Here is a 25927-nt window from a genome sequence, read left to right as displayed (position 1 = left end):
TTTTTGGGAAGGAAAAATGATTTATTTAAGACTGGCCGGGTTTGGAGCTTCTCATTCCAAAATCTGAGCCCCCAACAAGATCTTTGAGTTCCTTTTATACAGAGAGGAAGGGCCAAAGGGTTCTCTGTTTCAGTGCTCAATAGGCTTGAACTAGCATATGTCTTCCACATCCTCGGTAAGCTTTTAGCATGGACTTCATACGGTCTAGATAAGCTTTAGCACATTTGGTTTGCATTTTCCCTGAATATTTAAAGTGGATAGAGTTTGCATTGATAGACTGTTTTCTGGGACTGGAGCCGTTGCCATGGTCACCAAGGGCAGGAGGGCAGCCTCTCACTGTCCCACACCCACAGGTCAGGACACAGACAGCTTAGGTGACCTATGAAGAGACAGCAGCCTCCCACCCATAGCCCCCATCAATAGTAGTTATGAGCTGGGGAGTGAGATTTGTGTTTCAGGTGCTGGCTCTGGCTGCCGCGTGAAGGGTGTCCTGGGCAGAGAGAGACGGGGCCCTTGGGATAAACTCTGGCTTTTGTCACGTCCACACAGGAATTCCAGGGCGAGTGTGTGCGGGGCGGGGGGGCTCTGCGGTGAGCTTTCCTGTACAATTTGGTAGATTGTCTGTGAACATGGCCACGAGGACCCTTCCGTGTGCCCACGTCCTTCTGAACTATGACTTTGCTGCCCCTCCCCTCTGGAGGGGGTGTCTGTCCCTCACACCTTGAATCTGGGCTGCCATTGACTTTGCTTTGGCCGAGGGAGGGACGCAGGGCAGGCCGTGCAGCCTCGGACTCGGGAGGCCTGGCAGCCTCAGCTCTCGGCTTTGCCACCCACTCAGCGTCATGTCGAAGGCCGTCAGTCTAGAGGGGCCCAGGGCCCATGTGGAGAGGCCCGGCTGTTCCGGCTCCTCCGCTGGTCCCAGCCACAGAGCACCCACCAGCCGAATGCAAGCCCCAGGAGAACCACCCGCCAACCGCAGAACGGCGGAAATAACCCTGGTGGGTTCACCCCTCACTTTGGAGGGGCCTGTTACACGGCAGGAGGTAACTGATGGGAGTGGGGCGGGCAGGGCGCTTTTTCACCTCCCTGCTTCCTTCAAGGCCCTGCCCTCATGTCCCTTGCCCCGTCTCTCCGCTGGCTAGGAATCTCTGCTCCCTCCTCTGGACCCCTACTGCCCGTCACCCCTGCTTCTCCTGTGGCACTTACGCCATGCTGCCTATAGGATGACAGGCACCTTCTGGAGACACTGTGCCCATTTGCCATCTGACTGCTACCTTACATCATCCCCTAAAGGAGGCAGTGGCTGACGTTCTCAGGACACGCTCCCCAAACCAGGGGTCAGTTACTATAATCGTTCTCAGATGATGAGCTTGAGGTTTGGAGGTAGCGTGGCTTAGCCCAGGGTCGCTGGAAGGGGTGGAGCCAGGATTCAAACCCTAACGGAAACATCTCCAAATGCCACCCGTGGTGTAGCTCCTCGCGAGCTCTGCCCTGGAGGGCAAGGCCTCTGCTTCGCTGCTGGGGTTTGAGGGGGATTCGCAAGCGCCAGGCTGCCCAGCCACGCCCTGCCCCTCACTGACCGCTGCCAAAGAGAAGGCCCTGGAAGGTGGAGAGGGGGGCAGGGGCTACAGGGACGCATGTCCCAAACCCAGGAATCCAGACTTCTCGTCAGGGCACTTGTGCCCTCTCACCCACCCTGGGGACACTTGCGAGCACACAGACCTCGCATGTGGCTCCATTCCCTGGGCTAGTCTGGCCTGCCTCCTACCAGATGCTTTCCTTCTGCCCCTGAAGGAGAGAGCCAGAGGCATCAGCTCGGGGCTGAGGACCATGAAGTCACCAGTGTGGGCTCCCCTGGCCCAGCCTGGCCCACCTTCAGGAGGAGTAAGACACAGCCTGGGGCCAGGAGGAGAGGCGGCCCAACCCATTTATTACAGTCACATTTGCTGAGGTCCCTTCTAGTGCTGAGGTCAGGGGCTGAGGTTACCAAGGGTGAGTCAGGGGTGAACCTATGGAGTCAGGGCTGAGAATCAGAGGTCATCTTAGCCAGTCAGGTAAACTGAGGCTCAGGGGAGGGTCATGCAGAAACAATCAGTGATGGAGCTCAGTTCTCCTTACCCACCTTCTGGAACCCTCTGGCTGCCACTCCATCGCCCAAAGGACTCAGAAACTTGAAGATGCCTTGGGAGAGTGCAGGGGACGTAGTGGCCACCCCCTCCTGTCTAGCTTGGGGGAGGAGGACAGTTGCAGGATGGAGGGAATTGTAGGAGAGGGATTTGAGGGCTGGTGGGTTCTTTGTGCTGTCACTCAGTGGTAAAGGAAGAAAAACCCAGTCACTGCTCTTTTTCCTCTACCCACTGAGTGACATCACAAGAGAGGACAGAGACCTAAGAAATCATTCTCGTCCAGCGCTCTCTCCCATTGCACAGGTGAGCAGATGGAGGCCAAGAAGAGAAAGACTTGCAGAGGTTTCAGAGCAGGCATGCGGATCACAGATGCCAGAGTCTGGCCTGCTCTCCCACATTGCGGGTCTGACTTGGGACCTGGTGTGGGTGGAATTTGCAGGAGTCTGGAGGTGGGGGTGGGAGTGTCTCTGGAGATGGTGTGTTCAACAAATGCCACCAGGAAGCCCTCTCAGATGGCAGCAGCTCCAGCTGGGCTCCCTAATGCTCTCCACGGCTGCCGGCCCTGCCTCTGGGGACAGCCCGCCTCTGGCTGGAGGCGCTCAGCAGAACTCCAGGTGCTGATCAGTGGGGACGTTGTACTTGAGCTTGTGGGTCTCAAAGAGGTTGCACAGCTCCTTGAGGTAGTGCTGGTGCAGCTGATCCACTTCCTCCTTCGAGGGATGCAGCGTCTTCTGCACCTCGATGGGCTTGCCCACTGCAAGGCACAAAAGTGGGCAGCGGCTCAGAGTGGAAACCACCTGGGGTCACATGGGCCCTTGGTGCAGGCGCGCACCCCATGGGCATCGCCCCAGGAAAGTGCTCGTACCAAACCCCTTCCACACTGTAGTTTCAGGTGATCAGTTCTAAGAGGTTAGGGCATGACGGCACAGTACTGATAGAACAAGAACAGCAGCTGACAGTGCCATGTGCTTTACCTGCATTATCTCCTTTAAGCCTTGTGGATGGGGGGATGGAATCTGTTATCATTCCTATTTGTCATGTAAGGCCATGAGGCTCAGAGAGATTAAGTAACTTGCTCAAGGCCACGCAGCTAGGAAAAGCACAGGGAAGGCAGGGCTTAGAGGCTCACCAAGTCTGCTGAACTAACAGGGGTGGAAGGAGACCAAGGGGCCTCTCTCTACAGTGTTGGGCAGAGGAGCCTGATATGAATCCTAGAAGCAGAGGTCTCCTGACAGGTCAGAGAGGACGCACTAAAGTCCATGCCCACTGCTCACAGGAAATCCCGCAGGCTCGAATTCAGAGCCTACTGACTGCTAGGGGACACACAATGTACCCAGACCTGGACCATCCCTCCTTCCACCCACCTTCTCCAATAAGCCCTTTCAGATCTTTTGGGTCAGAATCAAAAACCCTCCTTCTCTGGCATAATAAATCCTGATTCAAATCTCAATTTTGCTTTTTCAGAGGCAGTGTTATCTTTTGGTTCTCTGGGCCTCAGTTTGCTATCAATGATATAATAATCCCTGCCATGCAGGTGGTTAGGAGAAACTGAGACACTGAATGTAAGTCAGCCAGTGATGAGCCTGGCACACAGCAGCTCGGTAACCAGCAGGGACTATTGGTCTTTGTGTTACGGTCTTATCCCAGGCTGCCTTGCATTAGGGTTATCTGCCCATGTGTGTGTTTCCCAGGCTAGAAATATACGCTCTTTGAGGACAGAGAGGTACCTGCCCATCCCCACATCCCCTTGCAGTGCCCAGCCCAAGCCCCTGTCCCTGCAGCCTACCTCCTCCCAGCTTGGGTCTTAACTCACCCACGGTGGTGATGGGCCGACGGTAGGGCACGAAGCCAAAGCTGTACTGGAAGACTCCACGGCCGTGGAAGAGTGGGAGGGAGATGCCCATGACCTGTTGCAGCCATTTCTGGATGCAGCGCAACCAGGAGCCGGGGGGATTCTTTACCTGGTCATATAGTTCATTCTCCCCAAATGAGAAGATGGGCACCAGAGCTGCCCTGGAGAGAGACAGAAGAGTCAGGGCACGCACGAATCTCCCAAGAAGCACCTTGCTTCCGTCAGGGACACAGCACCCAGGATCTGGGGTGGAGGACAGAACCCTGGGCTGGAAATGGGAGGTCTGGGTTCTCTCCCCGATCGGCCATAGCCTCGCTCGCTGACCTTTGGCAGGTTTCTGCCCCTCTCAGGACCACAACCTCTCACTGGCACCATGACAGGTAGATCAGAATACCTCAGGTGATGTTTTCCATCTTCCCAAACTTTCTAGAAAAATCTCCCCTACCCCAGCTGGCTCCTATTCCTCAATGAGGCTTACCCCAAGGAAGAACAGCTTCGGAATGGGCCGCACACCTCATTCTCCCTGATCCCAAATGTCTCAGATCTAGTGTCAGCTTTGGGGAACACGTTCCTTCCCACCCAGTCCCTCTGACCGCCGAGTCTCCTCTAGTGGAAACTTCTCTGGGCATTTGAAAACGGGCCGGTGCATCTCCCACCAAAACAGAATCTGTGCAGTCGCCCCTCCTCCTCAAGGCGGGTACCCGTGCTCCAGCGCGAGCCTGACGAAGCCCTTGCGGTGCCGCAGCAGCAGCGTGTAGGCGCCGGGCCTGGCGTCCAGCGCCTCCTGGGCACCCCCCACCACGATGGCCAGGAGGCTCCCGCCCTCCTTCCTGCTCAGCACGTGCGCGCCGCTCTCCTTGTCTGACGTGACCAGCCCTGGGGGGAGAGGAAGGTGCGGCAGCCTCGGGGTGCAGTTCACCAGCAGTGCCCACGGGCCCCCTGAGGACAGGCCCGAGCCCTGTCCCTCTTCCCAGCTCTCCCCGAGCTCGCGGCCCCGCGCCGCTTTGGGCGCTGCTCCCCAGGCGCCTCCTTCCCCCTGCGCATGCGCGGGGAGCGCGCGGCCCCGCGGGCAGCCGGCCCTGCAGCGCCCCTGCCGGGCCCCAGGCTCACCTAAGCTCATGAAGTAGTCCCTCAGGAAGGGGACGCGGAACCACAAGGGCAGAGTCATCGGGTATGGGCGGATGCCCGGGAAGAGCGCCGAGAAGCCCGTGCTCTCCGTGCACAGGTTGAGGAAGGCGCCTGCGACCATGATCCCGTGGGGGTGGAAGCCCGCGACGTAGTTCCGGGAGGGGTCCAGCTCCGCGGTCTTGACCAGCTGCAGGGACAAGGCCTGGTGAGCCCGCGCTGGCCCCGGGTGGCCGTCCCTGCCCACCACTGCCCGGCTGTGTGGCCTTAGGCCCGTCATCTGTAAAGGTGCGGTATTTGGAACCAGCATGCCGGCCGCTCCTGGAATTACCAAAGCTAAGGCACAGAATATAGTTTGAAGGCACCAAAGGGCCACACCGGGCGCCACCATGCCCAGCGAGGCCCATGGCAACAAAACAACGTAAGCAAACCTGGCATATACGACCTGTGAGGGAAAGGGATGTGGCTCAACCAGGAGGGCTCCAGTCCACCATATAGGAGGTCCAGGGTTCCATGTCCAGGTGAGAGCAAGCTGACCCGCGTGGCAAGCTGGCCCATGCGGAGTGCCGCCCCGTGTGGGAATGCCGCCCCGTGTGGGAGTGCTGCCCTGTGTAGGAGTGCTGCCCCGTGCAGGAGTGCTGCCCCGTGCAGGAGTGCCAGCTGACGCAGCAAGATGAAGCAACAAAAGACACAGAGGAGAGAAAATAAGACACAGCAGAAGAGGGAGGTGAGGTGGCGCAAGAGAGTAATCACCTCTCACCCACTCCAGAAGGTCCCAGAATCAGTTCCTGGTGCCACTTAAAGAGAAGACAAGGCAATGGACTTGGCCCAGTGGTTAGGGCGTCCGTCTACCACATGGGAGGTCTGTGGTTCAAACCCCAGTCCCCCTTGACCCGTGTGGAACTGGCCAATGTGCAGTGCTGATGCGTGCAAGGAGTGCCCTGCCACACAGGGGTTTCCCCTGTGTAGGGGAGCCCCACGTGCAAGGAGTGTGTCTTGTAAGGACATCCGCCCAGCACGAAAGAAAGTGCAACCTGTCCAGGAATGGTGCTGCAAACACGGAGAGCTGACGCAACAAAAAGAAACACAGATTCCTATGCCACAGACAACAATAGAAGCAGACAAAGAAGATGCAGCAAATAGATACAGAGAACAGACAACCGGAGTGGAGGGGGAAGGGGAGAGAAATAGATAAATAAATAAATAAATAAATCTTTAAAAAAAATAAAGAGAAGACAAGCAGACACAGAACACACAGCGAATGGACACAGAGAGCAGATGGGGGGGGAGGAGATAAGTATATAAATCTTAAAAAAAAAAAAAAAAGACCTGTGAGTGGGAAGAGGATCTGGTTAAGTGATTGAGTTCCCACCTACCACAGACGGGAGGTCCCGGTTGGGTTCCCAGTGCCTCCTAAAGAAGAGGAGCAAGACAGTGAGCTGATGTGCGGGGCTGACAGGGAGCGCTGGCACAACAAGAGAAACAAGGAGGAAAGCATAATGAGAGACAACAAAAAGGGAGCAGAAGTGTCTCAAGTGATTTAGGCACCTCCCTGCCACATGGGAGGTCATGGTTGGGGTCCTGGTGCCTCCTAAAAGAGAAGTCCAGCACACAACAAAGAGACACAGCAAATGCAAACAACAAGGGGGTGGGGAGAAATAAACATTTTAAAAAAACACCTGTGAGAATATTTAGAGGCTATATCAGGAGTGGATTCCTGTTGAAAGAGCAGGCGGCCCAGGAGGCTGGCTCCAGTCCTGCTTCCTCCTACTCACAATGCAAGTCTCTCACCCTGTGGCCCTCTGCTTCCCCCCAGCCAGGCCTGCTGCCCTGCCTCCACTCCCTTCCCTGGCCAAGGGGGCTCCAGCACAGCGACGTGCCTGGGTCTGCTCAGGCCTGCAGCATGGAGGGGGTGTGGGGTCCCTGCAGGTGTCGTATTGTAGATTGAGTGGGGGAGGAGACCTGCCTGTGGTTAGCAGCTTCTAGTTGAAGGGGATGGGGTGGGGACGGGCTGAGTTAACAAACGCTCCTCTTGGCAGGTGACCTGACAGGTGGCAGTGTAGCCGAGTCTGCTATGGCCAGTGGTTGTTCGGGGGACCGTCCCATCCCCACTCAGCCAGGAACTGCTGAGCCCACCCCTCAGAGTGCCCTCTGTTCTGGGAGCCACAGCCGTTGGACTTGAAAGGGTCCCCAGGGCTCCTGGCCCAACCCCCACCCCTGGGCAGGAAGCACCCTGATGGCCCGGGCCCTGCAATCTGCTGTCCTTCCCATGATGACTCAGCTTCGCCCATGTGAAAGTTCACTCTGCCTTCAAGCTGCAACTTTCAGCAGGTGATTCCTGGAGGGGCCTGGAGGGGCCTGGAGGGGCCTGGGAGGTAGCAACGGGGCCTGGGTGCCCCACCTAGGCTTCCCAGCCCAAGGCCCACCTGTCCTTGACTGGACTTGGCCTCTGCCCCACTCCCGCAGACCCACTGACGCTTCACAGAAGGGCTGCAGGGCCCAATGCCTCCCCAGATGAGGACAAGCCTCCTCCCCTCATGCACTGGGGGATTTGCTGGGTGTGAAAACATAGACAGAGCAGAACAATCGCTGGGGATGCTCCCTGGGACAAGTGCTGCCTCAGGAATCTACCTGGTGTGGTTTCTGTAAAAACATAACTTGCTCAGTGCATTGAAACACTTGCTTTTAAGTTCTCATTTTCTGCTAGTGGAAGGGTAATTTTGTACAACTCCCATTTAAGGGAAATTTGTCAATACTCATCAAAATTTGTAAAAAAAAACACAATTGGCCCTTTTAACCCAGCAACCCTGCTGCAGAGGAATGAGCTTACAGAATTTTTCACCCTTGTTCAAAATGACATTTATGCAAGTTATTCACTGACGTATCCTTTGTTAATATCAAAAACATGGGGAGGGGAGCAGATGTGGCTCAACCAGTTGGGTGCCCACCTACCACAGGAGAGGTCCCGGGCTCGGGTCCCAGTGCCTCCTAAAGAAATGAGCAGACGCCGTACCCGCTGCAGTGAGCAGACACCTGAATGCGCAGATGCCACAAGCCAGCCCCGCTGCGGCCTGCGGGGAGCGGATGTGGCTCAGGCCGTTGGGCACGCGCCTTTCATATGGGAGGTCCCGGCTTCGGTTCCCTGTGCCTCCTGGAGAAGGCAAGCAAACAATGAGCAGACAGAGGAGAGCGCCATCTGGGGAGAGAGGATAAATAAAACAAAAACCTGGGGAGAGCGGATGTGAGCACCTGCTTCCCAATGGGAGTTCCTAGCTTCAGTTCCCGGTGCCTCCTAAAAACAAAAAAAGCAAGGAAACAAACAAAAAAACCAACTCAGGGGAGCCAATGTGGCTCAGTGGTTGCGCACCAGCTTCCCACATACAAGGTCTCAGGTTCAATTCCCAGGCTCAGTACCTCAAAAACACACACACACACACAAACAAAATAAAAAAACCACACTTGGCATCAAATGTCCATCAACAGGACTTTTTTTGACAAATTATGAAACACACGGTGGATCACTGTGTGTAGGGAAGTGTGAACAGCTCTTCCTGTCCTGATACGAGATGAGGAACACAACAGATCAGCAGGTGAAAGAGCAGGGGGCAGGATAGTGTGTGCAGAATGCCACCAACTGGGCACAGGAGGGAAAAATACATCGTCTGCATTTGGACACTCCAAACGCTGCTAGTAGACGTCACCCCTAGAAAAGGGACCTGGAGAGATGGGACATGACGTGGGGGGGAGACTTTGACTGTATATCCTTTTGTCTCTTGTGCATCTTGAACAAGATCGTATTACCAGGTTGAAATAAATGAACAATGAAAGAACGAGTGAATGCATGAATGAATGATTACTTCCTTCATAAAGACAAATTTGTGTAGAGAAAAATGCTGGTGATGTGAGGGCCTGTGTCCAGGCATGGGTGCCAGCGTTTGTACACGCATCTGCTCGCGTCCAGGAGTGGGCCCTGGTGGGCCCATGACTGCCCCCCGAGGCCCAGTCTGCACCTCCCTGGACGTGTTCTCTGCTGGTGTCTTCTGCACTACCACCTTCTATCTGTCCCCTGTGCCCCAGTCTATCATCCCAGCACTGTGAGGGCTCAAGATTAGAGCCCATGTACCAGAAGCACCCATGCAGGCCTGGAACAAGGCAGATGCTCTGGAAAGCTGTGAAATGAAGGAATGAGCCTGTGGGTGCATGAGGCCAAGGCAGCCTCCTTGGAAGGAGGTGCCTGCTCCCATCCTGCTCCGACGTGTCACCTGGGCTGAAGGTGAAAGGGCCCTGCTCCGGAGAGGCAGCAGGCCTGGCTCTGCCACTGGGTCACGATGTGGCCTTTGCCAGGCTGCTGCCCCCTCTGTGCCTCAGTTTTCCCTCTGTCCCACCAGGACAGTGATAATGCCTCCCTGGCAGGGTGGCAGTTGAATTCAAGGGGGATACACAGAGAGGAGGGGAGAGGTTTACAAACTGTAAAGTGTAGTGTTCTCTGTCTTGCCCCCTCGGTTCCATTAGGATAGGGGAGTGTGACTAAGCAAAGATGGGCTGATGTCTGCGGCACACTCTGGCCAAGTGCCTGTGCTGTCAAGCTGGTTTGGCATCAGGTGAGGGGGCTGAGCCAAGTTACTAGGCTCCGGATGTTGCTAATTTTTTTTACTAATATATTTTGTATACCATATTTTAATTGTGCAATTCAGTGATTTCAGAACATCCAAAAGGTTGTGCAACCTACACTGCTGTGTAATTGCAGAATGCTTTCAACACCTCAAAAAGAAACCCTGTCCCATTAGCAATCACTCCCTGTTCTCCCCTTCTCCCCCAGCCCTGGCAACAACTAATCTAATTTAGGCCACCACAGATTTGCCTCTTCTGGATATTTCCCATAAATGGAATCCTTTGTGATTTTTTGTGCCTGACTTCTTTCACACAGCATAATGTGTTCAGGGGTTGTCCATGAATCAGCATTTCATTTCTTTTGATGGCTGAATACTATTCCATTGTCTACCTGGACCGCAGTTTGTCTGTCTTTTCATCAGTTGACGGACATTTCAGCTATTTCCACTCTTCGGCCACTGTGTGATGCTGCTCAGGTTAATAAGAGCGATTCTCTCGGGGGCTGCAGTTTTTAGGATGGGTCCTTCCCTGCACCCATGCATGATGGCCCGATGGCTGGAGAGGCCTGGAGTCTCCCTGGCACAGGCAGCGACTCCCTGTGTGGCTCTGGGCCCGTGTCTGACCTCCTCGGCCTCTGGGGGTGAGGTGTTGGCCCTGCCCTCTCCTCCTTCCTCAGGCCTGCCCTCATCTCACAGACACTCTTCCATCAGCTCTGAGATGCACATGTTTTCATATTTAACATTGTGAAATCAAGAGGCGCTGGCTATTCTAACTGGAAGAATTTTTTCTCTCTGGTACATAAAATACTGGTATGTCTTAGCATTGAAGACATACAGTGCATGCCAGGCCCGGAGATCTGGAAAGCGCAGCAGAGGTGGCGGGCACCACGGCACCTACTATGTGCCAGGCACCTTGCACACAGTGTCATCCTCCGTCAAGCCTGTGAGGAAGTACGGACGTCGCTGCCCCCATTGCACAGATGAGGAATCCGAGACCCAAGGGTAATGACCTTGCTCACCCGCTGACCTAGTAAAGAGGCAGGGCTAGGAGGTGGGCCCAGGCAGCCTGGCCCCGTGGGCACAGCCAGCCGGCCCAGCCTTGTGGGAGTCCCCAGGTGAAAGGCAGCGGGGCTTAAAGGCACTTCAAGTAAGGGCACAGTGCCAGGGACGTGACTCATATCAGGAAAACTAAGGTGGCAAAGGGGCAAGGGAGGTGGGTGAGGGCTGGGTGGGCAGAGGCCCAGGTGCAGGGCCCTCAGGCTGCCGTGGAGATTAGCTTTCATTCCAGGTGTGCTGGGAGTCACTGCTGGGCTGGTCCTGCGCCGCGTGGAGGAGGGACTGGGGGTGTCGGCAGAAGAGGAGCCAGTGGAAGAGCTGATGGGGCCAGGGAGGAGGAGCTGAGGAGACCACCCCGCCCTCCAGCAGTGGGCCTCAACAGGGACAACGTTGGCCCCCTGCCCCGCAGGGGACATCTGGCAACGTCTGCAGGTGCTTTTGGTTGTCGCACCTCAGGGGCAGTGCTGCTGGCCTCTAGTGGGTAGAGGGCAGGGGTGAGGCCAGGCCTCCACAGCAGAGAGTTTTCCAGCCCTAAATGGCAACAGTGCAGAGGTTGAGAAGCCATGCTGGAGGGCCGCCTGGCTGGGGGGGACGTGGAAGCCCCCCAGTCCCCTCAGGGCAGCCTAGGGCTGCGGGCAGGGGCCTGTGAACCAGCTCCCCCTGCAAAAGGCAGAGGTGGGACTCCTAGGAGGATGGCAGGAGACCGGCCCCAGCTCCCGGGAAGACAGCCCTTCTCCCGCAATGAAGCAGCCATCTCAGGGAGGGAGCGCCCCGTCCTCAGGGCTGTGTAAGCCGGAGTTCCCAGCCCAGGTGAGCAGCTGGCCAAGAGCCCCTCTGACTCAGGCGGAGACCCCTGTGTGCTGAGAGGAGGACTGGGCGCTGAGGGGGAGCTGAGGGGCTGTCCCAGGTGAGGGTGGTGGGGACAGGGGGGCTCAGGGATGTGCCCTGTGCTGCCCCAAGCCGGCTCTGACCAGAACTCTGGGGACAGCATTTCCTGACAACCAGGGACACACCCCGGGCAGGGCACTGCACCCTCCTGAGCCTCCTGTGCAGTGTTTGCTCCGCGATGATGAAATCTCCCCAGCTCTGCTCAGACCTTCAGCATGAGGGGGCGGAAGCTCCTCTGACATGGAGCATTGCCCGTTCTCTGCACTAGCTCTTTGGTGGGCCTTCGGGGGACTTCAGGTGGCTCCAGCCCAGAAGCCGTTTCCTGGTTGGGCCTGAAGTACCATGTCAGGGCTGGTGCATAAATCCCATAAGAGCTGGAGGGACGCGGGCTGGGCGGGGGCTGCTCTCTTTTCACAGGGGACGCCAAGGCTCGTGAATGCTGGGGAGCTCGTGGCAGAGCCGGGGCTCGCTGTCTCCTGCTCACCCCAAGATCCCTGCAGGGCCCAGAGTGTCTCCTGGGAGGTGTGCGGGAAGGGTGTCTGCAGGTGGCAGGGCCGCCCCGCAGGCGCCCAGCAGGGACATGCAAGGTCAATGTGAAGGGCATCTTGCCCTTTGCCGGCCGCTGGGTGCTATCCCACCCTCAGTGGGTGGGGATGCAAGGCGTTGAGGGACACAGCGCACCCACACAACTGCACATGAGGAATTTGTGCAAACGGAGTCCCCACGCTGGAAAAGGCACCGAGCAGCACCAGTTCTGCCAGACCTGTAACTGGCAGTGGCTCCGGGTGCAAAGAGAGCCCAGACACTGTCCTTCAGAGGCCACTGGGCTGCACAAGAGGCTGTCCCCTTGCTCTCTGTCACCTGAGGAGTCCAGTTCTATGGCTTGGGTGTCTTGTCCCTGCAAACCTCTCTCAGCCCATGCCCCGGAGCTCCTTCTCCTCTAGTCACGTTGAACACCAGGCTACTGTCAAAACTCCACTGGGACCAGCACCCAGCCCTTTGCCTGGGCTGGGCCCTTCGCAGACCACCTTTCCATGCCCTGCTTTCCGGGTGAGCTCAGGATTTGGCTGGCAGAGGGAGGGGAGACCTAGGAGCTACAGAGTCCTCCTGGAGGCCCCAACCTGCTTACGGTTTCCCTTGACTGGATGGGTGGGTTTTTCTCTCCCTGGGCCACAGCCACTCCCTCCCCAAGAAACTCTGACCTCCAGGCACTTCAGGCTGGGAAGGGAGTTCAGAATCTCAAAGCTCTAGGGTCTTGCGGCGGGAACCAGGGACTGTGCCCGTGACACACCCAGGGCCCTGCTTGTCTCTGCTGGTGAGACCTGGGAGGGGCCCCTGAGAGGAAGCAGATCCAGGGGGCAGGGAAGACTGCCCCACCCAGACCCCCAGTTCAGCAACGCCCCTGCCCACGGGCTCTGCCCGTCAGCATTTACCACCCCCAGGGCCGCGGCCGTCTCTGCCAGCCACCCCCCCGCCCTCCGCCTGTGCCCTGCCCTTGCCCTTTGCCCCGCAGGCCCTGCAGTTGTTGCTCAGCCTCTGCTGGTCCTTGTCGGGCCCCAGGCCTCTCAGCAGGCGGCCCAGCCAGAGCCCTGCCCCGCTGAGTTTTCATGTCCTGGGCAGGTTTTAACCTTTACCAGCCGATTTCCTTCGCCCGCTCTCCCACTGGCAGTCCCAGCTTTACCAGCTGGGCCCTGACTCCTGGAGGGACAGGAGAGGCTACTCAGGGGGGCAGGTCAGGGCAGCAGGGCTCCAGCCATCAGAGCCTCCCCGACCCCCAGCCACACCCCTGCCTCCTCGAGTCCCCACTGGCTCAGGAAAATAACCGAAGCTGCCAGTTCCTAGGAACATTCCAGGTGTTTTACTTGCATTGTCGCCTGGAGCCCACACAACCCTATGAGGTATGTGGCATCACCCCCATTTACATGTGAGGAAACAAGCTCAGAGAGATGGTGCAACTCACCCAAGGTCACACAGCTAGTATGCAGCAGACGTGGGATTAGCATCCAGTCTGTCTAACTTGAGACCACACCTTACACCTTTCCTTGCCCTGTTTCTGAGGAGGGGCAACCGCCCTTGCCAGGCACCTCTCTCTGTCCCCACTGCCTGCCCATCCTAACCTCTCTGGTCAGTAAACCAGCCCTGCCCAGCTGCTTAGAGCCAAGAGCTTGGTCTGTTGGAGTCTGTGAAGGAGCTGAGGGATCGGCTCCCTCAGATTCAACACTCTCCTCCCCTCAGGTGACCCTCAAGCCCGGGGCCAAGTGGCCATCACGGCCAGGAGGAGCCTCGAGCCAGAGAGCCGGAGACTCAAAGGCACTCAGAGCAGTGGGGGTCCAGGCTGCTTACTGGCTACATGGGGAAACTGAGGCTCAGAATGGTACACGCAGCATACCAGAGTCAGGGCTCTTTTCTCTGCCCCTTCACCCACAGTCAATGCACAAACTTTAAAACCAGTAAAAGAACTTGCTGTGTGCCGTTGCTCACACCCTTGTCCCTCTCTGGGCATCGGTCTCCTCCTCTGATGGATATGCATGGGGCTAGATGGTCTCTTAAGACCTGTGAGTTTATTACATTCATGTTCCCAACCTGGGCCCTGAGGTTTACATCTGTATAACACACATGTGCGTCACGTTCCACGCGTCACAGAGTGCCTTCGCATCCTGGACAGCCGTCAATCTCACACTGGCCCCGCGTTCCCAAGAAGGTGCCCCTCTTCCCTGCCCCACGGCGGTGGAAGTCCAGGCTCCTGCCTGCCAGGCCAGGATTGCCGAGGAGATGTGGGGCCCTTGGGCCCTGCCACCCCTCTCCCCACCCGGACCAGCCTCAGCACTCACCGCGGTGGGGAAATAGTCCCTCATGTACTTCCACAGGACGCAGCGCCTCAGGGCCTCCACGCGCCTGCCCCCCTGCCGCGGCGTGTCTTGGTCCAGGCACCACCAGGCCGCGTACAGCACAGCGCAGAGCCAGAACCTCGTGCACAGGAGGCCTATGAAGGCGGCGACGCAGAGCTGAGCTGGGGAGGGAAGCAGGCGGTCAGCGGTCGGAGGTCCCAGAGAGGCAAGTACGGCTGCCCAGGCCACGCCGTCCCCACTTGCCCCACGCTAGCAGATTCATCTGTCCAGCCCGTGGCCCCAGAGGGATGAGAGCAGCTTCCCTTGCCTTCAGGGAGATGGAGGCTTGAGCGGAACCAGCCCTCCTTGTTCCTGGAGCAGGGACTGGAGCCCCGGGGAAGCCCAGCTCCAAAGCTCATCCCCCCACCACACCAGGCTGCCTCGTTCACTCCAGTCTTCCCCTTTCCCTCCCCCTGTCTCCCTGCAAAAGATTCTGCAATACTTGAAATACTAACACTGCTTTCGCAGGTGGGAAATGCCTATTCATACAGCAGGTGCTCGATAAATGGATGGGGAGTGACTGGCTGGATGAGCTGTTCTACTTTCCATTTTTTGGGACCTCAGACACACAGGAGAGCGGCTTTCTCCCTAGCCCTCTGCCCTGTCAACATACAGAGATTCCTGACCTCATGGAGATGACTATCCAGTAACTAAAAGTGTCAAAAGAGTGGTGAAAATAAAACATGACAGATAAAACTTAAATAGTCAGGAATAACGTTAACCAACAATGTAAAGCACTTGTATTCAGAAAACTGCAACTCAGTGTTAAAAGAAATCCAAAAAGGCCTAAATAACTGGAAGAACATTCCATGCTCATGGATTGGAAGACTGAATATCATTAATGCCAGTTCTACTCAGGTTGATATACAGATTCAATGCAACCCCAATAAAAATTCCACCAACATTTTTTTAAAAAATTAAAAACATGATCATCAAATTTATTTGGAAGGGTAAGGGGTCCTGAATAGCCAGAAACATCATAAAAAGGAAAAGTTAACCCTCATCTCTGGACTTTAAATCATCTTACCTAGCTATAGTGGTAAAAATAGCATAGTACTGGCATAAAGACAGACATATAGACCAATGGAACCAAATTGATGTTTCAGAAACAGACCTCACATGTATGGCCAAGTGATTTCAGATTAGCCTGTCAAACCCACACAGCTCAGGCAGAACAGTCCATTCAGCAAAATGGTGCTGAAAGAACTGGATATCCATGGCCAAAAGAAGGAAAGAGGACCCCTGTCTCACACCTTATCCAAAAATTAACTCAAACTGGATAAAAAACCTAAAGATAAAAGCAAGAACCATAAAACTCCTAGAAGAAAATGTAGGAAAATATCTCCAAGACCTGGTGGTAGGTGGTGGATTCTTAAAGGAGATAAGAGAAGGACTGAGATGGACTACTGATGTTTAACGTATGTAGCAGTTTTAATTAGCTTTTCTGTAAAAGTGTTGAAATGTATAGAGTGGATGGTAACACATACTGAGCAACAGTTAGTTTATAAATAGTGATGTGGCTGAAAATGGTAGTCTAGGGATATAAATGCCAATTGACAGAATGCTAGAGAATAATCTAGGACCTGAATAGCACGGTAAACAAAGAGGTGGATGAGAATTGTGGTTGATGGTACAGATGCAAGAGTGTCCTTTGTGAGCTAGAGCAAATGTACATCACTACTGCAGGGTGTTGGGAACACATGGGAAAAATTCAACTGGAGAGACCTATGGACTAGGGTTAGCAGTAATAATATAATATTCTTGCATCTATGCCAAAGATGTACTGTGTTTATAATGAGGCAGTATGGAAAATGTGAGCCAAATGTACACTATGGATGTGGTTAACAATCAGATAATATCTTATCTGTAACAAATGCTCCACCACAGTGAGTTGTGTTAATAGGGGGGTGTTGTTTGGGAATTCTGCACATGTGCATGACTGTTTCACAAGTTTACAAATTCTGTCATAAAAAATATATTTAAAAAATAATAGGGTGGGTTGGGGAAAAAAACACCAAATGTAAATTAAGAACTATAATTAGTAGTAAGATTTTGACAATATTCTTTCATAATTTGTAACAAACATCTCATGACAATGCAAGGTGTTGGTGGAGGGCTGATGTTTGGGACCCCTGTATGATGTTATGCATGTTTGCTTTGTAAGTTCACAACTTCTACTATACACTTAATTGTTTAGGTATGTTCATATAAAAATGATATAAAGATAATAATAATTGGATTGGTTAGGGGAAAAATACTTTGGTTAGTAGATAGTATTTTGGCAATGCTCTTTAATCATTAGTTTAAAAGGTTTAACAACAGTGTAAGGTGGTGGTAGAGAGAGTTATGAGAGTGCTGTATGATGTTATATATGTTTGTTTTGTAAATTCACAACTATTACTATACACTTATTGTTCATGTATGTTTGTGTGTGGGTGATACATTTCAATAAAGTGATTTAAAAGAAAAAAGAAAAAAAGAGTCTGTGCAGGTGGCTCCCACTTTAAGAAAACCAGTTCGAGAGAATGAAAAACGGTTAGTAGTGGTTACCTGGAAGTGGGAGTCTTTTACTTTTAGGATACATGTTTTGTTTAAATATGTTATGAAAAAATATACAAAATTTTGGGGGAAAAACCCCACAAGGCATTTGCGCTTGCCCAGAGGAGACCTCTTCCCAATTCCCTCCCCATTCCTCACTCCTGGCTCACCCCTTAACCCCTTTTAACATACCACAGTCAGACTGTGCATCTTCACAGTAATTTAAGAAGGGAGATACCTTCTTTCCCTGAGGGAGAAATGGAAAACCCCACTTTAAGGGAGGCCCGGAGAGGTGTGAAAATTGGCCGGTCACACAGCAGACTGGTAAGGTGGAACTTGGGTCCAGTCCCACTCGTTTGGCCACTTGGTGCTCCCATTTCCATCCATTCATTCAAGCTGCATTCACCGGCTCCAACCCTTCTAGGATCAGGAGACGCAGCTGCGAGTGAGACAAACTGAATGGATAAATCCCTTCCTGTGAAAGAGTGTGAGATGCAAAGGAGAGGAAAGAAACAGGCAGCAGCAAGCAACCCATTTGGAAAGCACCAGCTTGCAGGATCTGTGACCTTCGTGGTGACGGTGACTGGTCTAGTCGTCTTCTCCAGCCTCATCTTTGTCACTCCCCAAAATGCATCCAGTAACTCCAGTGTGAACCAACTGCTCGGAAATGTGCCGAGGCCCTTCCTCTCCGGGCTCTGCATGGGCAGGTCCCCGCCGGGAGGCTGCCCTTGTGTCTTTACCAGATTCTTAAAAGCCCCTCAAACGCTGCCTCCCTCCCTTCCCCACACTTCCTGCGGGCTCACTTCTGTTATACTGCTGGTAGCTGCCTAGTGGCTTCTCCCCGTCTAAGTCCTGCCAGACCCTCAAAATCAACCACGGCGTGTGTCCCCCTAACTCCCCAAGCCTTCTCCTCCCCAGTGCCTGAATTTGGTGGGGACAGCCAGCCGTGCAGGGGCCGAGACTGCATCCTGTCCTCCTGCCTCCCTTGCCATCCACCTGCGGTCCCCGGGTCTGGGGGCCTGGGGACGGGATCTTCTGACTGTCTCTTGGACCAGGACACTCTTCCCACCCCACGCCAGCCTCTCCAGACCCAGGTGGGCAAACTTCCTCTTAAAGGGCCAGATAGTAAATATTTTAGACTGCAGCCCAAGAGGGAAATTCGAGGCTATTATTTAGGTACATAAGTAGTCACTTAAAATGTAAGTATTTAAAAATATAAGAAACACTGTTGTTTGATCTGGATTTGACCTCTGCTCTGTAATTTGCTGACCCCTGAGCTGGACTGGGACTGCCCCCCCCACCCCAAACACGGTGGAGAGCGCCAGCAGCCACGGGGGCCTTGAACACACAGATTGGGCCTTGTCACTCCCCTGCCTAAAGGCCTACCCAGGCTTCCCTTTGCCCTCGGAAAAAAGGGTGAGGTACAACCCCACACCTGGCACGAGTGGACCCACAACCCTTTCTTCAGCAGTCGTTCTTCTGGTTCCCAGGCCCAAGGCTGATTTCATCCCTCCATGCCACTCCTGGGAGTCCAGGCTCCTGGGGTAGCAGGGCTAGGCACGTGCCAAGGGCCTGCGGTAGGGTGGTGGGGGAGTGAGCATGCAGACACACTCCTGTTCTCAACAAGGGCACAAGCCCAGCTGAGCACGAGGTTCCTCATCGCCGGTGATCCCAGCAGAGCCACTGGACTCTGGTCCCCAGTGCCCTTTGTCCTGAGGTGCTCAGGAGCCAGCAGAATTTGCAGGCTGCCCTGGGCGTGGCCCTTGCCCTGCTCTCTCCTCCCACCTCCACGCCCACCTTCTCCCAAGCCCCTCGGCCCCTCTCTCCTTTCCCCACCTCCTTTGCTTTCCTGTCATTGGCAGTAGGAGGAGCCCAGGGCTCCAGACGGGCAAGCCAGGGCATTTAAGACATTTCAGTTCCCTGCACACCTTGCAATGGGGATAACGGACTGAGGGGTATGAAAAATGTTTACTGGGGAGCGGTTTGAGCACCTGCTTCCCATGTACAAAGTCCCAGGTTCACTACCCAGTACCTCCTTTAAAAAGAAAAAAATCCTTAAAAAAAAAAAAGGAGAGAGAAGAGTTTACCAACCCCTGGGGCAGTGAAACCGACCAATCAGAAGGGATTCCGGCCTGGCCAGGGCAGGGTTCACAGGGCCGCTTTGCCAAGGGGAATCCCTTAGAGGCAGGGCCAAACCGCAGGGACTGCATCGGTATCCTGCCTACAGACCGAATACCAGCCCTGGGCGGCGGCCCCGTCACCTGTCACCTGCCGCGGGGGACACCGCATCCCGCGTTCCCGGGGCCTGCCTCTTCCCAACGCTCACTGCAGCAGCGCAGGAGTTTGGGAATGCCGCCCTACGCGGTCACACTCGGTGTGTTTATCGCGGGTGGGGTGCAGGGGGCGCCCCTCCCCTCCTGGGTCACGGCCCAGGGTCCCGGCCAGGTCTGCGCTGCGCCAAAGCCCGCGTTTCCTTTCGCCTGCCCCGCAGCCCGTGAGGCCGCGACTGCGCCCCCTTCTGCAGGTGACCGAGGGGGGCCTGGGCAGGTCAGGCAGGGGGCTGGCCAGGCCACAGCGGGCGCGTTGCCCAGCCCGAGGCTGCCCCAGTCCCCCCTCCCAGCCCCCCCTTTCCTCCCTGTCCTGTTCTTTCCCCCTTCCTCCCTCTTTCCCACCCCACCTCCAGCCCTAGTTCCCTCCTCTGTGCGGGAGGAAGGAAGCCTGTCCCCCCTCTTCCTGCCCCCCCTTAGCCCCCTGAGGCTCCTGGATCTTTTCCACTATCAGCTCTATCCTCCCTCACACCAGCCCGCGGCCCGGGTCTCTGCCCAAGAATCAAGGGACAATCGGCAGCCCAGGGAAGTTAAGTGACCTGCCCAAAGCCATGGCAGCGGCCTCAGTGCCTACCCGCCCGGCTCTCCAGGGCCGCTGGGCAGGGGCTGTGGGCGCAGCCAAGTCCCTTCGGGGCGAGCATCTTCCGGTGGCACCCTGCGCCCCTGTCTCTGGTCTCCCCCCCCCCCCGGCCACAGCCACGGTCTCCCACCACCGCACCCCCAACCCCACCCCGCCCAGCTGCCTTACGCAAGACCAGGAAGGAGAAGACCCACAGCAGGACGCCGAACGTCTGCAGCCTGCGCTCCCACGGCACGGCAAGGGGCGCGAACTCCACCATCCTGGCGCTCTGCCTGGCTCTGGGGCTTCTCAGAGCACTGTTGGGGCCAGAGCACCCACGGGCTCTGGGTGCTGCCCAAGGATGTGCAAGCCCAGGGTGCTGCGCCGAGCCCAGCCCCAAGGCTCCCTGCCTCTGCCCTGGGAGGGATCTGTTTCTTAGAAGAAACCTTTGAATCCCGCCTCCCCTGGGGCCCGGCTGGAGGTGGCAGGAAGCAGAGGTTGTGCAGCCTTTATCAGCGGCAGGGCCACCTCCGCAGCGCTTTATGTGCCAGGTCCCCAGGCTCTGGGCGCTCGGATCGTGCCCTTTCTTCCACCGGGACTGCTTGGCTCTGGATCTCATCCCCATCCAACCTGCTCAGTGACCTGGTTCCAGCGATGGTCCGAGGGCCTCGTCCCTCTCCTCATGTCCATGGCTTCTCCCTCCACCAGGCCCTGCTCAGTGGTCCACAATGGCCACAGGAGCTCCGCTCTGGAATCCCACCTCACTGTGTCTGCCGCCTTCTGCCCCAGTTCTCGGTTCCCGGGCACAGCAAACCTCTGGGAAGTGCCGTCTCTATTTGACATCGTCCCGTCTTAGCCTCCCATTCTGTCCTCCCTGCTCCACACTTTCAAATCCATGGTTCTGAGAACCTGCCCTTGACAAGTCCACAAGGACCGCCACATCGCCAAATCCACGCTCAGTTCTCCGATCTCGCCTTGCCCTCTCAGCAGCCTTAGGCAGGTTTGCTCAGGCCTTCCTTGACACGACTGGGCCCGTGGCTGCCACCCCCTCCTGGCTTCCTTCTACCCGGCCTAGCGTGTCTAAACCTGGACGTGATCTTTGCACAGCTCCAGTCACCGCTGATGCTTGATTCCTCTCCCCCCATCCGCCCCCGCCCCGCCCAGGCCTGCTCTTCCCTGCTCGTCCCCATCTCAGCAAAGGGCATCGCCAGTTTACCTGCTTATTCAGACCAAAAATTGGGAGTCGCTAACTGTTTTCTGTGCCTCTCCTGCTGCTTCTTTTCTGGGGGAAGAAAATAACATCACAGATAATAACATCAGAGCCACTGGTTGAAGGAGGACCCACAAACTTGTGTCCAGTTCCAAAATCTCCGCCACGCCAGTGGACTTCTGTGCCATGAGGCCCCCTCTTCCATTGTGATTCTGAAGCAAGGAAGCGATTCCTGAGAGAGGAGAGGTTTACCTAGTGGTTTCACCCTTTATGCTTTCACTCCCAATTACAGCGATGCTACATTAGCTTGGTCCTAAGAGCAGATTTTCCATTTCTTCATTTTCACCTTCTTGATTAGGCGAATCCATTTGCAAATCTGCACCGCCACAGCACCTCGCTGAAACCCTCACCTGAAGGTCACCCCAAAAACTGATTCATCCCCTGGTGCCAAGGGCCAGGCTGCTGCTTGTTCGCAGTGGGGCCCCTGAGGCTCCGGTGAGAGAGGTCAGGCCTCAGGGCTCAGCCCTGCTCTGTACCCTGGAGCCCCCGTGAAGGCAGGGCCCGACAGTGCCGACAGCAGGGCCACAGCCCCCCGGCTGCAGAGGCTGCCCTCTGGGCCAGCAGGGGCACAGCGCAGGTGAGCCAAGCGCAGGTCGGGGGCTGCTGCTGGCGGCTGAGCCGCTGGCGCTGGGTGGGGCAGCTCTCCTTGGGGGCGCCTGCTGGCCGGGGTGGTGGGGTCGTGCGTGATGTCCCGCTCCAGCTTCCACACTATGGCAGGGCAGCTCAGCTTCTAGAAGGGGAAAGTCTCTCTCCCACGACTTCTAATGGGTCATCACGTCCAATTGCTTCTTTCTCCTGAATCTCCTTTTGAATGCAGACTTGATTGAAGTACATCCTGTGTACAGAAAACTGCACAACTTGTAAGCACAGAGGGATGCATGTTCACTAAGTGAGCAGACTCAGGTGCCGCCACCCTGACAGGTAGACCCATCACCAGCCTCCCACAGGCCCCGCCTCTGCAGGGAGCCACCAACCCTTCTGCTTCCCAACTTTGCAAAATTCAAGCCATATTGTATCTACTCTCTTGAGACCAGCTTCTTTGGCTTGAGATTATATTTTTGAGATGTATGTGTTGTGTGTTTCTGTAGAGTGTCTGTTCTCATTGATGTATGGGATTTCACTGGGTGAACATACCACAATTTATTGCCCCATTTTACTGCTGAGCATTTATGTTGCCACCAGCTTTGGGGTATTTTCCACTGTGCTGCTATGAAAAATCTTTTCCACGTCTTTTTTTTAGAAAGATTTATTTTTTATTTATTTCTCTCCCCTTCCCCCCCCCGCCCGCCAATAGTCTGCTCTGTATGTCGATTTGCTGTGTGTTCCTCTGCGTCCGCCTGGATTCTTGTCAGTGGCACAGGGAATCTGTGTTTCTTTCTGTTGCATCATTTTGCTGTGTCAGTTCTCCATGTGGGTAGCACCATTCCTGGGCAGGCTGCACTTTTTTCACACTGGGTGGCTCTCCTTACGGGGCGCACTCCTTGGGCATGGGGTTCCCCTACACGGGGACACCCTGCATGGCATGGCACTCCTGGCGCGCATCAGCACTGCACTTGGGCCAGCTCCACACGGGTCAAGGAGGCCCGGGTTTTGAACCATGGACCTCTCATGTGGTAGATGGATGCCCTAACTACTGGGCCAAGTCCTCTTCCCCCTCCCAATGTTTTTTGTTTTTGTTTTTGTCTTTATTTATTTTTTAAGGTTACGTTTAAAAAATATGAGGTCCCCATATGCCCCCCACCCCCTCACCCCATTCCTCCCCCCATAACAACAACCTCCTCCATCATCATGAGACATTCATTGCATTTGGTGAATACATCTCTGAGAACCGCTGCACCTCATGGTCAATGGTCCACATCATAGCCCACACTCTCCCACAGTCCACCCAGTGGGCCATGGGAAGTCATACAATATCCAGTAATTGTCCCCGCAGCACCACCCAGGACAACTCCAAGTCCTGAAAATGCCCCCACATCACATCTCTTCCTTCCACTCCCTACCCCCAGCAGCCACCACGGACACTTTCTCCACACCAATGCCACATTTTCTTCCATTACTAATCACCTTAGTTCATGAATAGAATATCAGTAAGTCCACTCTAATCCATATTGTATTCCTCCATCCTGTGGACCTTAGAATGGTTGTGTCCACTCCACATCCATATCAAGAGGGGCTTAGATTCCACATGTTTTAACCATTTTAGTGAATGTTTAGTGGCACTTCACTGTGGTTCTAATATTTTCCTGGTGACTAATCGGGTTGAGCACATTTTACTGTTTATTGGCCATCTGGATACCATTTGTGTGTGTGTGTGTGAAATTCTTCTTTGCTGATTTAAATATTTCACGAGGTGACAAGGTGCTGTCCATCCCACAGCCAGCCTCTTCTAGAGCAGCTTCATTACTGTTCTCTCATTCTAGTCCCAATCCTCCTTCCCATAATTGCCATGTGGCCTGAGACCCTCCCTCCCCTCTCTCCCTCCCTCCCTTTCTACATGGACTCAGATGAGATGAACAAAATTGGATTAAGTGGAATCCTTAGTTTGGGGCACACTTTAATCATTGTCCATGAATGACCTGCTTTTTCTAATTTTTCATTTAGACAGTTTTGTCAATATAATAAGCCCCTGCGAACAAACCACTCAACAGAAAGACCAGATCCTTGATAAGGTTCTCTCCCTACCAATGCCCTACCTCCCCCACAAAGGAAAGAGTGTTCTGAATCCTGAATTCATTATTCTTTTGTTTCCTTTGGTTTTTTAAAAACTTTTTATTTTGAAATATTTTCAGACTTACAGGAGTTCCCATATATACCCTTATCTCTGCAGTGTACCCCATTTCCCCAGATAACCAGATCCGCCAATTTGAATATTTTGCCACTTCTTTCTTTCTTTCTTTCTTTCTTTCTTTCTTTCTTTCTTTCTTTCTTTCTTTCTTTCTTTCTTTCTTTCTTTCTTTCTTTCTTTCTTTCTTTCTTTTCTTTCTTTCTTGTCTATCAATCTACCCATCTATCTAGCCATATCAACCTATCCATTTTCTGAACACTTCAGTGTACGTTGCCTACATCATGTTCCTTGAACACTTAATAATGCCATACACATGGCCTAAGAACAAGGATATTCACTTATGTAACCTTTTTTTTTCCCCATGACTCTGGCCAACTCTATTTTTGGCCCCAGGTCAGGTCTCCCCAATGGCTTCTCAGCCCATCACTTCCAGGAGCTTCCTGAAGAGTCAGCATCAAGCAGACCTCTTCCTCGGAGGTCTGTCATCCCCCCAGTCCTTGGCCTCTTCTGGTATCACCCTCTCCTGGCATCTGGGCACCAGTTCCTGTTCAGTGGCCCCCATCAGGAGCTCAAAACAAAGCTACCAATTTGAAGGGCCCTCAGGCCTGGTGGGAACCATGTAGACAGAAGCCTTGTAGAACACAGCACCTTTGGGAACCACGTGGACAGAAGCCTTGTAGAACTCAGCACCCTTGGGAACCACATGGACAGAAGCCTTGCAGAACTCAGCACTTTTGGGAACCACGTGGACAGAAGCCTTGTAGAACTCAGCATTCTTGGGAACCACATGGACAGAAGTCTTGTAGAACTCAGCACCCTTGGGAACCACGTGGACAGAAGCCTTGTAGAACACAGCACCCTTGGGAACCACGTGGTCAGAAGCCTTGTAGAACTCAGCACCCTTGGGAACCACGTGGACAGATGTCTTGTAGAACACAGCACCCTTGGGCAGCTTGGCGACCAGATCCACAGCCTGGCAGCTGGTGGTATTGGCGGGCAGACTTTCTTTGCGTAGCGGACCACCCCCCCTCCAGGGCACAAGGGCATCTCCTCTCCCCCAGTCCAACGTGGGCTCCTGGGGGCCAGCCAGCCTGGCGCTGAGTCCCGAGGACGTTGCCAGCATGAACGCAGTGACCCTCCCCTTTGTTGATGCCACAGTGTTTGCTGGCGACTTTCCACTGAGGTTTCTGGAGCTGCCACCCGCCTTCTTGGATGTGTATCTGACAGCAAGACCTGCAGCCTGAGGGACATTCAGCAGGGTTGTCACAGCTGTCTGCATCCTCAGCGCTGGTGCCACCAATGCCACCCCCTGCCCCACTGCCCCTGGAACCTGAACTCTGATATCTGTCTCTATAAACTTGCGTGTTCTCAGATATTTTCTTGGTAGTTTCCACTGGGGCTTAAACTGAATATTCTAAATCTGTAACACTCTTGCTTGCTGAGACACTAACTTCACTTCAGTAGTATATACAAACTATATTCCTGCAACCCTCTGTCCCCCACCTTTATGTAGTTCTTGTCACAAATTGCGTGTTTATACATTATGAGTACCAAACCACAGATTTACCATTGCATTTTATGCATTTGCCTTTTAGATCCTCTAGAGAGCACAAAGTGGAATTACAAATCCAAACTACAAAAGTGTTGGCCCTTATATTTATTTACCTATGTTATTACATTTACCAGAGATCTTTATTTTTCTCGTGTGGTTTCGATCTGTTGTCTAGTATCCTTTCCTTTTAAACTGAAGAACTCTTTTTGGGAGAGTTAAGTTTTGATGAAAGAGACAAAAGAGGGTAAGGGAGAGGGGAGGGCGTGGGGTGGGGAAGGGAGAAGAGACTGGAGAGAAGGGCAGGGAGGAGAGAGCCAGCAAGCCCCAGCTGTGGGGAGGTGCCCCCTCTGG

The 25927-nt window shown here is 54.5% G+C and overlaps 1 protein-coding gene across 1 annotated transcript; it reads right to left on the bottom strand.

Moving 5' to 3' along the window:
• On the bottom strand, positions 1-20427 carry LOC101420722 (2-acylglycerol O-acyltransferase 2-like). The gene is made up of 6 exons (XM_004483445.4): positions 20159-20427; positions 14489-14667; positions 5089-5293; positions 4680-4854; positions 3940-4139; positions 1-2880 (listed from the first exon to the last, which is right to left on the bottom strand). Exons 1-6 carry the CDS (start codon positions 20247-20249, stop codon positions 2726-2728), a joined length of 1005 nt encoding a protein of 334 aa, XP_004483502.2. The 5' UTR covers positions 20250-20427; the 3' UTR covers positions 1-2725.
• Positions 20428-25927: the final 5500 nt, after the last annotated feature.

The sequence above is a fragment of the Dasypus novemcinctus genome, chromosome 10 (genome assembly GCF_030445035.2).
Source record: "Dasypus novemcinctus isolate mDasNov1 chromosome 10, mDasNov1.1.hap2, whole genome shotgun sequence".
Classification (NCBI taxonomy): Eukaryota; Metazoa; Chordata; class Mammalia; order Cingulata; family Dasypodidae; genus Dasypus; species Dasypus novemcinctus.
This window is presented reverse-complemented; position numbering and strand designations above follow the sequence as displayed.

Coding starts and splice junctions, on each gene's coding strand:
- LOC101420722 (XM_004483445.4), bottom strand. CDS start 20,249: ATGGTGGAGTTCGCGCCCCTTGCCGTGCCGTGGGAGCGCAGGCTGCAG. Junction 5,294..14,488: donor GGGACTATTTCCCCACCGCG/GTGAGTGCTGAG, acceptor TTGTCCCTGCAG/CTGGTCAAGACCGCGGAGCT. Junction 4,140..4,679: donor AGGCTCGCGCTGGAGCACGG/GTACCCGCCTTG, acceptor GTCTCTCTCCAG/GGCAGCTCTGGTGCCCATCT.